We start from the raw sequence: 11,902 nt of genomic DNA, 5'->3' as shown, positions 1-11,902 counted from the left end.
TTTGTCTTACGAATGCGTAACATAAAAAAAAAACCTCCAAGATCCATCAAATTATATTACTTTATAATTCTCTAATAGATCAATTTAATATAGTATTTAATATAATAGTTCAAATGATTATTTAGAACATACAATACATTATGCGCTTGCAAGACTGAAACATACATGTAGGTGGAGCACCTAAATAACTTTGAATATTTAACTATCGATCAATTTATTATATAATTTGAAATTTTAATAAGAATAAAAATATGTGTTTTAAGAACAGAGGTAAGCATATTTAATAACCAATTATTAAAATGATTAATTTTTAATTCCAAAGAAACATTGAATTAATATTATACTTATAGAATAATTAATACCTTTACACCACATGAATAAATTAGACGATTAATTGATTTATTTAAAAAAAAAAATATTGATTGTTTTTTACTTTATAAAAGATATAAGTTTAACTACAACAACTTTGTGGAGTAGGGTCATCACCTGACCGTTTAGTGATGGCCACTCTAGTAAATTCTTCAGACACTGTAGGATGAATTCCAACAGTATCCTTTAAATGTTGATAGGTTAATCCAGCCCTATAAAAAACAAACATATAATTTAAAAAAATTATTTTTATACATATTTGAATATATGATTAAATACTTTATAGCTGCAGCATATCCTTGTATTACTTCACCAGCCTGAGGCCCAATAAAATGCATGCCCAAAACTTTTTGTGGTGCCTTCAAAAGCGTTATCACTTTTAAATAACAATGTTTAACATTTTTCTGGGGTATAAAAAACTCAGTAGGCTTATAATATGCATGATACACCTAAAAACAAATATAATTAAATAATTATAATTATAAACTACACAGAATAAATGAAAAAAAAAGCTCATGTTAAAAATATATTGTAAGGACAGACAACAATAAAGAAATGAAACATATAATAATACTTATCAATAATTTTATCATTTCTTTTAATGAGAAACCATTTATTTAATGGGAGGGGGTCAGAATATTACATAGAATAATAATAAAAAAATATAACTCATTATATTTAAAACTTCTGGAAACCACAAAATCCAATAACATTAAATGGAACACTTGAACATCATAACACAAAATTATTATCATTAAAAGATTAAAAGGGTTGAAAGTCAAAATAATTAAAATAGTATTATGCAACTGGGATTTGGTGAAGAGGTTTCACCAAGTGCTTTCAAAGCGAGAGGAAGTGGAACGTGAAAGGCAGCTACTATTTAATTATAAGTTAAGCAAAATGTGCGCCAAAGGTAAAGCTAAAAGAGATAGAACTCTTTATTCATTGTAGAATATTATTTGCTTTGTTCTTAATAAATTATGTGGATATGAGAAGAAGAACTGCCTGCAAAGATGAAGTACCCCCTCGTAGCACTACGGTTCAATCACCAAAAAAAAAAAAAGGAAATTATTATTGTTATCGACAGTTGATAAAATAATAGATGGTGTATGGATATATTGCGGTCTCAATCAATTTGTTGCTCTGTATTATAATGTAATTAAATTAAAGTAATAACTCATCATAATTATTGACATTTACATGCATCAGGATTTTTTATTCATCATGAGATCAAAATAATGGTACTTACTTCAATTTCATTCTCAGTATATCTATTAATTGCTTCTTCTTCTGTAAGACCGACACAACCATACTCAAGAGGGGAGAAAACAGTTGTAGCTACATTATCATAATCCATTTGTTCTTGGATACCATTATATAATCGTCCAGCCAATAATTTACCCGCTTGAATTGCTACTGGTGTTAGTTCAGGTCTTTCCTAAAATTTTAAAACCGACTAAATAATTAATTTGAACAAAATAATAATATAACTTATCAGAGTGGTTTGAATTTATTTTTATTTTTATCAACTTATATTATAGTACAAAAAATATCAAAATAGAATAATAAAATTTTAAATTAATTGAAGAGAATGTCAGCATTTCATTTGTTTACTTTCTCTGGCCCAAATGCAACATTAAACAAACACATTTATGCAGAATCATTTTTTGTTATTAAGTTATCTTAGGATAAAATCATTCATATCAAAAAAGATAGAGAATAATGTTTATGAGGAGATACATTGAGTTATTTAAATATTGTCTTGAAACAATTTGAATATCATTTAAGTTTACATTTTTTTGCTTACCATGATAATCGAATACAAAATCAAATAACAATAAAATATAATATCGATGTCATTCGCTCAAAAATATTATTCTTCATCTTTTTTTGGTAATTGTTGATTTTATTCTAAGATAATTTAAAAACATAAAAAAAATGATTCTGCGTAAAATTGTTTTGTTTATGTATCGCATGGACCAGAGAGAGAGAGAGAGAGAAAACAAATTGTGCGCTGATATCTTCTCAATACATCAACTTTAAAGGCTAACCAAAATTGAAAATTAATATAATAAAATTACATATTATACTGTTTTCAGCAAGAGATTGTACTGCAGACTGATCAAAATCAGTTCTTCTGTACATCCTTACCAGCACTTTGCTAAAAGGAACCAGTTTGGTCTAGCATAGTGGGAAGATGCGCAAAATCCAAGCGTCTCTTGCTGAATTGACTACAGATAAGTTATGTTTCATCATTTTATAAATTATACATACATGTAATACATCACCAACTGCATATATATTAGGAATATTAGTTTGTTCAGCATTAGTGACAAATTTAAAAGACTCAGGATGAACTTGTAATCCAGCAGCAGATGGATTTAACTCTTCAGATAAAGCTTTGCGTCCTGTAGCTACAAGAACCGTATCAAATTCGCCTTGTCCAATCTAAAATAAATTAAGTACTAATATATTTCAAGTATCAATTAAATACTTCAAACTCTACTTACTTCATCACCACCTTTCCATTCCACTAATAACTTGCCATTAGGCTGCTTTGATACTTTGACGGGTATTTTTCCAATAAGAAATTTAACACCTTTATCTTCCATTTCAGCTTGAACTAAATTTACCATATCCCTGTCAAAACCTCTAAGAAGCATAGATCGAACCATAACAGTTGCTTCATACCCCAAACCTTTAAGAAATCCTGCACATTCTAGCCCAATATCTAAAAAGTTAATTTAAAAGTAAATTATATATAATATAGTATAATAATATTATATTTGGCTCACATCCGGCACCAATAACCAAAGTATTTCCTGGTGATGTAGGCAACGAAAAAAGATCATCACTAGTGATACAATATTCTTTGCACCCAGGAAAATCAGGGTAACGTGGACGTCCACCAACAGCTATTACAATATCTTTTGCTGTTATTCTTCTTTCTTTTCCATTTTTCATCTTTGCTACAACAGTATGAGCATCTTCAAACACACCATGTCCATTAACATACTCAATTTTTCTAAAAATGTTTTAAAATTTGAATAATATTTTAGTTTTTAATATTATAAGAACATTAATTAAGATTTAAATACTTGTCTCTTAATTGTACACGTGTAACCCAGTTAACTGATTTGATATGATTTTGTACAGCTTCTACCAAAGATTCCCAATTGAACGAAATTGGATCCGGTATGTTCCATCCGTAGCTCCGAGCTTCCTAATTTAACAAAAATAAGTAATTCATAATAATAAGAGTATAAAAATATAGTTTAAATATGTTTTTTATCATACTTGAATTGATTCGCCTAACAATGATGCTTGATGCATCAGTTTTTTAGGTATACAACCTACGTTGACACAAGTACCACCTATTCCCCAAGTGGTACCTTTTTCAGACGGAATAACAAAATCTAAGACTACGACTTGTTTTCCAAAACTTGAAGCTTCTTTAGCACAAGCTAAACCACCAGATCCTCCACCTATTACTAAAAGATCAAAATCATACCGTCCACCTAGAACAAAAATAAATATGAACAACATTTAAAAAGACAGGCATAAAACAAGAAGCTATCATATTATGTATGGTTAACTAAAAAACTTAATTTATTTGTGGTTTATCAATATTATTATTAAAATGAGTCGTTTATAGTCATAGTAATTTCTAGGATTTAATTAAAATAAAATTCATGAGCTACATTGATATTAAACAATGTTTTTACTAGCATTTTACAAATTGAATCAATTATTGTTGATCATTCATGTAGAAAATATATTAAAATAATAGTAAAAATATTTATTAGGTGAGCATAAAAAAATTGTTTGGTAGGTACTACAATTCTACTATTCACATCCTTCTTGATCTTTGTTGGTTCATTTCAAATAGATGAGAAAAAATTTGTCTAGTTAAGTATTTATTTTGAGTAATCATGGTAATCATGATACTTACTATGTGATGTGTACATAGCAAATCAAATATTACATAAGAAGAATAATTTGTAAGAAACTAAAATTATGAAAAAACAATTATTACATTTATTTTCATATTATGTTATATTTTAATATAAATAAACCATTAGTAACCATATACAACATAAAAGCTCTAAAGTTATAAGTTTAATTATTTACATAAGCTAATTTTTCTTAAAAAATTTTTGTTTGTAAATGTTTCACAAACAATCACATTTTTTTGAAAAATTCGTGAAGATAATGACCGAATGAAGAACATTTCAATAAAATAAATATTTTATAACATCAATTTTTGATATTACGCTGAAAAATATTTATAAACTTTAGTAAAATATGAAACCATAAATTAATAAATTATATAATCATGTAATTCAATAACTTTTGATTGCGTAATAATTAATAAGTTATTATTAAACATGATACATTATATATAGTTATAAAAATCGAAGGAAATATAGGTAAGATTGATAAGAAACATGTTCATCTTTGTTATGGAGCGGTGTTTGGCTTAAACAAAAAAAAAAAAAAGAGCTAAATCCTTTATCTGTAAACATGGTTCGGAATGGTTTCAATTCTATGGTTATAATTTTTTTTTTATAGTTATAGTGCATACTTAGAAAGTTCGATTGACTTAAACAAAATGTGTTCCGTATTAGTTACTGGTGCAAATAGAGGAATAGGACTAGGATTGGTGAAACATTTACTTGCAAATCATTCGTTTAATGTGGAAAACGTATTTGCGACATGCAGAGATATGGGAAAAGCCAAGGTAATTATATACTCACTAGGTATGACGGGAGCCATTTTAAAATATTGTACTTCGAAGTATTAAAATTGATATTGTAATAAGTAAAATTAACTTTTTGTATTAAACTGATCAAAATTTAAAAATTAAAGCAAATTTACAAATAACCTTAGAATCAAATAGCTACTATACAGTTGTCAGTAGTCACCACTTACGAGTTAGCAGTCAAACTTACTAGTTACTAATGATCATAAATTCACAATAACAAAAACGTTTATAATATGATGAATAAGGAAATATCGTACATAATATTACCTAATGTAATGCAATTCGGTATTCATCATGCTTATCTAATGATATCATGGAACTAAATATTTACATGGAAGAAACTAATAATGGTTTTAAAAATGTTTAGGTTAGGTCAGGATTTCTTGATTTTTATAATTTTTGTGAAATAAAAAATTAATTTTGTACTGCTGACTGCCGGCGACCAGCGTAATGTCATAATAATATCACAGAATAGAACTCAAGGTTATATATAGGCTATAGATCATGGCTTAAGATAAACAGGTTACGAAACCAAATGATGCCCAAAGATTCTCGTATATAAACAGCTGATGGCCTGTGTGAGAATAGTAGCTAGCGTTCCTGCGGCCAAAAACAATTTTATTTATTATCAATGTTATCTTTAAACATTTACCCGCGAATTTTCATTATTGGATAATGGATATTTGCCATGACAAATTATATATTGTTTTTCATGATGTTTGGGGTTTAGAATAAAGATTACAATACAATATTCAATAATTTGCTTTTGTAGTGTAGTGGAGAGTGGATTAAACATTTTTTTTTTAAATAAACCATAATATTGAAATAAAAAACGATAATAAAGTTCCAAAAAACTCAAAAATTGATTAGATATATTATTATTATTACTAGTTATTATTATATTATCTAATTAATTTGTATAACTAACATATTATTTTGTATACTTATAACATTATAATATACTTGAGTAATTTGTTATTTTATCATTTTGATATTTATTTAAAAATTAAAATAAATCACATTTTGTGATTGTGCATAATATGTTAAACAATTTAAAGCTAGATAATATAATTTATTCTTTTGATATTGAATTTAAAAAATTGAAACAAATTATAAAATATTATAAATTTATAACAAACAGTAACATAATATTTTTTTTCTTATTGCCTATAACTAAACCAATATTATAAACAGTCTTCTAATTAATTAAAAAATGAGTAATATACAACTTTTCTTATTGAATATAACAAAAACTAAATCATAAACAGTCTTCTAAATTATTACAAAATTAGTAACATTAAACTTTTCTTATTAAGTATACTAAAAATTAAAACATTAACAACATTGTACATTTTTAAAAAAATAATATAAAAACCTTTACAAATTATTTATTATGATTTAATATAAAAATAACTAATAGTAATCAGGCTTATAAGTTATTATAAAAGTCATATTATTAGTTAGGAACACATTTTTTTTAAATTAAAGATAATAATCCACTTTTTTGCTTCAGTAATACCAGGCTTCACATCATATGCTTTTTTTAATTCTATAATATTATTATTTTGAAATTGATAACTATTTTTCCTTGTTTTCTTAGTTTTGATACTTATAGAATCAAATTCCATCTGCTCATATGAGTTTTTAAAATAAATAGTTCCTGGATCATCTTTTGTCATTTTAAACATTTTTACTTCAGTTATTTTGAATGTATTTTCATTTAAACTCTTATTTGAAAAAATGTTACCCTTGTATTTTGATAAGTTTGATTGTAACCTAAGATTTCCTTTAGATTTATGTGATTCCTCCTTCTCTTTTTCTTGTTTCAAAGGTTTGAACATAACATACATATACATTATTATTTATATTATTATAAATTTTTTTTTTTTAAGGTTTCTTAAGTCTGAATAGTTACAAGTTTTTTTTAATGATTACTAATTTTAATTTATTTATTGTAATAGGTTTGTTTTATCAAAAATTAGATATTACTTAGATGGTTGGTATTATTATTTATAAATACATGACTTTTTAATAGAAGGTCACTAATTTTTTCATTGAATGTTAATATGTCACAAAATATCTGTTATTAGTTTACATTGAGACATATTGAAATACATAAAAATTATAAAACAATTTTTCAGGAATTAATGGAATTGAAAAAGAATCCACAACTTCATATTCTGGAAGCAGGTATGTAATTAAAATATTAAATATATAGTATATTCCACATTTCCACCTATTTATTTTATTCAATATTTTTTTAATAATACAGGTCTATAGGGCACTAAGGCAGCCCAATACCTTATAAATTATAAAGTATTGTGCAAGTATAAACTCATTGTATATAGTCACTTAATATTTTAATTTCTAAACCTAGGAAAAATTACAGTAAATTAAGTTTCAATTATGCTCAGTAGGTACTTGTAGTAAAGTGGCTACCCTAATTGACTTGAAAATAGAATACAGAAATGATAAAACTTTGTCTTTACAAGTTTATGTACTTATAACTTATCTTAATCAACTATATAGAGAAAAATTATGTGTGAAATAAAAATGCATACATAATTTGTGTAACTCGTCTGATTATGATTGCACCTGAAGTATACAAAATATAATTTGTATATGAATTATAAGCATATAAATAATTATAAATTAAATATGCCTATAAACAGTGTTGTAAAGTATTTGAATAAAAGTATTCAAATACTTTTTTACGTATTGAATACTTTTTAAAATACTTTTATTTTTGAAGTGTTTGAACGGTATTTTAAATACATTTTTTTAGTATTGAATACTATTTTATTGAATACTTTTTTTATTCCTTTAATTCTTTATTCATTGTCAAATAATAATAATGTTATAATAATATTATTTTATCATTTATGAACAATTCGATATCGGTTTTAGTTTTCGTCTATTAATAGCCTAACTAAATATGTTTTACTTCGAGAAACCGTCTGTTAATTCGCAACGGTACGTTAATACGTTATCGGTACCTACTACCTAGCAGTGCGTCAGTAGAGAGAGTGTTTAGTGTTGGTGGTGCAACAATCACCAAAAAATGAACTAATATGACTGATAAGCATTTCGAACAAATTATGTTCTTAAAATGCAACACACAAATGTTCGATTAATATTATATATTAATATATTATGAATGATTCAGAATTAAATTGATTTTTTTGTTTTGTATTTGAAAAGTATTTTTTACAACACTGCCTATAAATTATGTAAAAATTAAAATATTTTAAAAAGTCAATGTGGGGAAACAGATAAGATCTTAAGCTTATAGTTTGATCATATGTGAAATCACTCTAATATTAAAAGTAAAAACATAGAGGTGATTCTGCTAAATGGTGCTGACATCATCTTATAAGTGAAAATTTCATGTATCTGTATGTTAGGTTATGTTAGAGTTACACTAAACAGCAAAATTGATTTTTCAAAAACTTGTTTTGTATAAAAAAACCTCACTTTTTCTTTTACTTTTCTTTTCTAGCTTTCTTTATAACTAAAAGAATAAATATAAAATTATAGGTGATTAATAATATAAGTATCTTCACTCACCCGTCATTTTAAAAATGGGTGTAAGCTAAAATAATTTATTACATTATATCATCAAATGTTTGACCCCTTATGGTTTACCGTGGGTGACTCTAAATGAAATAGTTCGCACTTGAGCTACGTCAAAGTATGACTATTTTTTCTTTGGCCCTATGCTGTGAATATCTTTATTCTGAACGCACTCGAGAAACTTATAATAATACAACAAATACTTTTTGTTTTTATATGTTATAAAACTATCAATTTTAACTAAAATGACAGGAGGAAATGTTCCCAGGCATCCTCCTGCGGGCGCTATTGGTCGTAGGAATTTTTAATATCTTGATCTAAACGACGACCATTTAATTACATTGTTACATATATATTTTTTTTAATTTTGTACTATAGTGAATACTAATAATAATGTAAAGTATTAATTAGTGAAGCTATTTCCTCAATTTACAAAAAAGTTTTGCAGTAATATAGTATTTGGCTTAACATGTATTAAATTATACAAATTATTGATGGTAATTGGCGTATAACTCAAAATTATTTTAAGACTAAATGTTACTCAACTAGATTTTAAGTCCTCATTTATGTATACATATTTTAGTTTGTTAGAAATGTGTTTGTGTCACATCCTAAACCAGCAAAAGCGTTTACTACGATGAATTCCAATTGGTATATGAACACATAGGGACCTGGAACAACTATATCCTATACATATTACATATGGTACCAATAATGATGAATTTATTCATGGTAGTTTTACATGACAAATACATGAATACCCAAATTTGATAATTAATAATTTTGATATTAGACTTGTCATATACTGTCAACACACTACAATGTGTGAAACAACAAAATGTATTGTATATATCAGCGTTCCTCACCAAGGATTTAGAAAGGGCCAACATAATTTTTGAAAATCACTCCGGGTCGCTTATATTTTTTTTTTCATATTTATTTTAATTTTTACAATTTGTATAAAATATTTTTACAATTAACATAATAAATGGAGGGATACATAAGATGCTTGGTTGGCTTGGTTGGTTAGGTATATAACAATGTACAACTGTTACTGAATTTAGTAAAGAATACTACAAATAATAATAATAATAAATGAGATACCATATTTTGTTAGGAAAGGGTCTTGTAGGAAAATTTTATGAATGATACAAATATTTTTCTTTAACTTTGGATTTTTGATTTTTTAATGTATAATTTAAACTCTAGATAATAGACCTATTCCTATAGGTCTATGGTATTGATATTACAATTCACAATTTGTCATCAAATATTTGTACCAAGCGATTTTAAATAATAATAAATAATTTAATAATTGATCTAAAATTCTACCATTATCTATACTTTTTAAATTACGTTTTTTGTGATTAATTAATTGATAATATATAAATTTCATAATATGATACAAATAACTCTTAATATCTTTTAACTACTTGTTACTATTTATATTTGTAGATCTAATTGATCATGGATCATTCTTTAATTTGGCTTCGCAAGTTTCAAATATTGTTAAAGATAAAGGTCTTAATGTCCTAATTAACAATGCTGGAATATCATCTAAATTTACTAGAATTGGCTTAGTAAAATCTGAAGATTTATTAAACCATTTCAAAATAAATACCATTGGTCCTATAATGTTAACACAGGTAAAATAATGAATACATTTAATCATTTAATACATTTCATTCAAATTAAAATGTTTAAATTCTTGTGACATAATTCGCTAACTTTTTTAGGCATTATTACCATTATTAAAAACCGCGTCAGAAAAAGATAAATCTGCCACTGGAGTATATAGAGCTGTAATTGTTAATATGAGTTCAATTTTGGGTTCCATCACTAAAAATGATCAAGGTGGTTTTTATCCATATAGAACAAGCAAGGTAATGTATGACTACTATTATTCTATTATTATATATATCATTATATATAGAAAAAAAATAGTGTACTGAGACTCAACATTATAAGTTGCATTGAATTTCTAAACAACACTTAGAATACCTCATCTTAAGTATATTATACATTAATATATTATTATAATTTGACCAAATATCTTTGGCACGCTGATGTTAATTCCTATACATCCTTCTTCTTATTATTTTTTAACCATAAAACAAATTACATTACGTTGTCAATTTTATATAGGTAGTATTGGTATTTAAAAGAAATCTTTAATTTTGTAACCCTTAATAGTTATACATACCTATTATGTGGTTTTAGACTGCCATAAATGTTGCAACAAAATCACTGAGTATTGATCTTAAGAATAACGGGATATTGGCAGTTAGTATTCATCCTGGATGGGTTAAAACTGCGATGGGTGGTGCAAGTGCACCACTTGAAGTTGAACAATCTGTTACAGGAATCTGCCACTTCTTGAAGAATATCAACGAATCCCACAATGGTGGATTTTATGATTTTGAAGGGAAAGTACTTCCTTGGTAAAAAAAAAAAAATATAATATTAATTACAATTGTAAGAGGCTTATATAGTATAATTAATGCATATATAACATAGCATTGTTCAAAACTTGTTTTAGTTGAAAACAAATATAATATGTTTTAAATTTTATAATAAAACATTTTAAGACCTTTAATTATTGTCTCACACATGTCTCTTGGTTTCTAAGAAAAATATGTCTTTGGTAAATCAATTCCTTTTTATTTTAGAACTTAAGCAATATGTTATTTAGATTCAATGATTGAGTGATGAATGTATTGATTTTACAATGGTTACTAGTTAGGATTAGGCTAGGTTAAATTTATTAATATTTTTATTAGAAAATCGTAAGAAGTATGATCTACTATGTTATTTTCAAATGTTAGCTAATATAAGAAGAAAATATTTAATGAATTTTAATTGAAAAATAATTTGCAAGTTATTGTAATTTTTATGAATTTATTCAAAATTCTAACTTCATACAATAATAAAAACTATTGTGAATATACGCTCAACTTGTTATTAAATTACGTTATTGTCAACTTATGTGTTATGTGGAACCTTGTAATAGTTATTATATATAGTGTATAGTTTTTGATCGAAACGACCAGTTATTTATCGTCAGCAATGATAAAAAAACATCGATTTTTTTCATGACTATAAATAGTTTAAAACAATGAAAATTTTGTCTTGTATGGAAAATGGAAATGATTATAGTATACGCATACACGTAAAGTATCAACGGTTATTATTAGT

At 25.6% G+C, this 11,902-nt stretch overlaps 2 protein-coding genes across 3 annotated transcripts; one reads left to right on the top strand and one right to left on the bottom strand.

Annotated features, from left to right (window-relative positions):
- Window positions 1–42: 42 nt before the first annotated feature.
- On the bottom strand, window positions 43–5,382 carry Trxr1 (Thioredoxin reductase 1). Of its 2 annotated transcripts, none has more exons than XM_015524879.2 (9): window positions 5,127–5,382; window positions 3,667–3,887; window positions 3,468–3,592; window positions 3,165–3,394; window positions 2,880–3,100; window positions 2,644–2,817; window positions 1,619–1,807; window positions 649–818; window positions 43–581 (listed from the first exon to the last, which is right to left on the bottom strand). In XM_015524879.2, the coding sequence occupies exons 1-9, from the start codon at window positions 5,143–5,145 to the stop codon at window positions 452–454; spliced, it is 1,479 nt and encodes a 492-aa protein (XP_015380365.1). In that variant the 5' UTR covers window positions 5,146–5,382; the 3' UTR covers window positions 43–451. The 2 variants fall into 2 exon arrangements, with proteins under 2 accessions (XP_015380365.1, XP_015380364.1); XM_015524878.2 differs by lacking the exon at window positions 5,127–5,382 and adding an exon at window positions 4,501–4,647.
- On the top strand, window positions 4,870–11,303 carry sni (SDR family oxidoreductase sniffer). Its single transcript, XM_015524880.2, has 5 exons — window positions 4,870–5,110; window positions 7,276–7,324; window positions 10,163–10,353; window positions 10,444–10,590; window positions 10,928–11,303. The coding sequence occupies exons 1-5, from the start codon at window positions 4,982–4,984 to the stop codon at window positions 11,150–11,152; spliced, it is 741 nt and encodes a 246-aa protein (XP_015380366.1). The 5' UTR covers window positions 4,870–4,981; the 3' UTR covers window positions 11,153–11,303.
- Window positions 11,304–11,902: the final 599 nt, after the last annotated feature.

This window comes from Diuraphis noxia, unplaced genomic scaffold (assembly GCF_037042655.1).
Source record: "Diuraphis noxia isolate RWA-SAM2 unplaced genomic scaffold, SU_Dnox_SAM2 contig0003, whole genome shotgun sequence".
Taxonomy (NCBI): domain Eukaryota; kingdom Metazoa; phylum Arthropoda; class Insecta; order Hemiptera; family Aphididae; genus Diuraphis; species Diuraphis noxia.
Note: the sequence above shows the minus strand (reverse complement) of the source record. Positions and strands in the feature narration are given on the sequence as shown.

What these genes read in the sequence shown, in the direction of transcription:
- Trxr1 (XM_015524878.2), bottom strand. Translation starts at nt 4,600, where the DNA reads ATGTTCTTCATTCGGTCATTATCTTCACGAATTTTTCAAAAAAATGTG. An exon ending in TTTAAGAAAAATTAGCTTAT is followed by an intron (nt 3,888 to 4,500) that starts GTAAATAATTAA and finishes TTTTTGTTCTAG; the next exon opens with GTGGACGGTATGATTTTGAT. An exon ending in AATGGAAAGGTGGTGATGAA is followed by an intron (nt 2,818 to 2,879) that starts GTAAGTAGAGTT and finishes AATTTATTTTAG; the next exon opens with ATTGGACAAGGCGAATTTGA.
- sni (XM_015524880.2), top strand. Translation starts at nt 4,982, where the DNA reads ATGTGTTCCGTATTAGTTACTGGTGCAAATAGAGGAATAGGACTAGGA. An exon ending in GAGATATGGGAAAAGCCAAG is followed by an intron (nt 5,111 to 7,275) that starts GTAATTATATAC and finishes ACAATTTTTCAG; the next exon opens with GAATTAATGGAATTGAAAAA. An exon ending in ATCCATATAGAACAAGCAAG is followed by an intron (nt 10,591 to 10,927) that starts GTAATGTATGAC and finishes ATGTGGTTTTAG; the next exon opens with ACTGCCATAAATGTTGCAAC.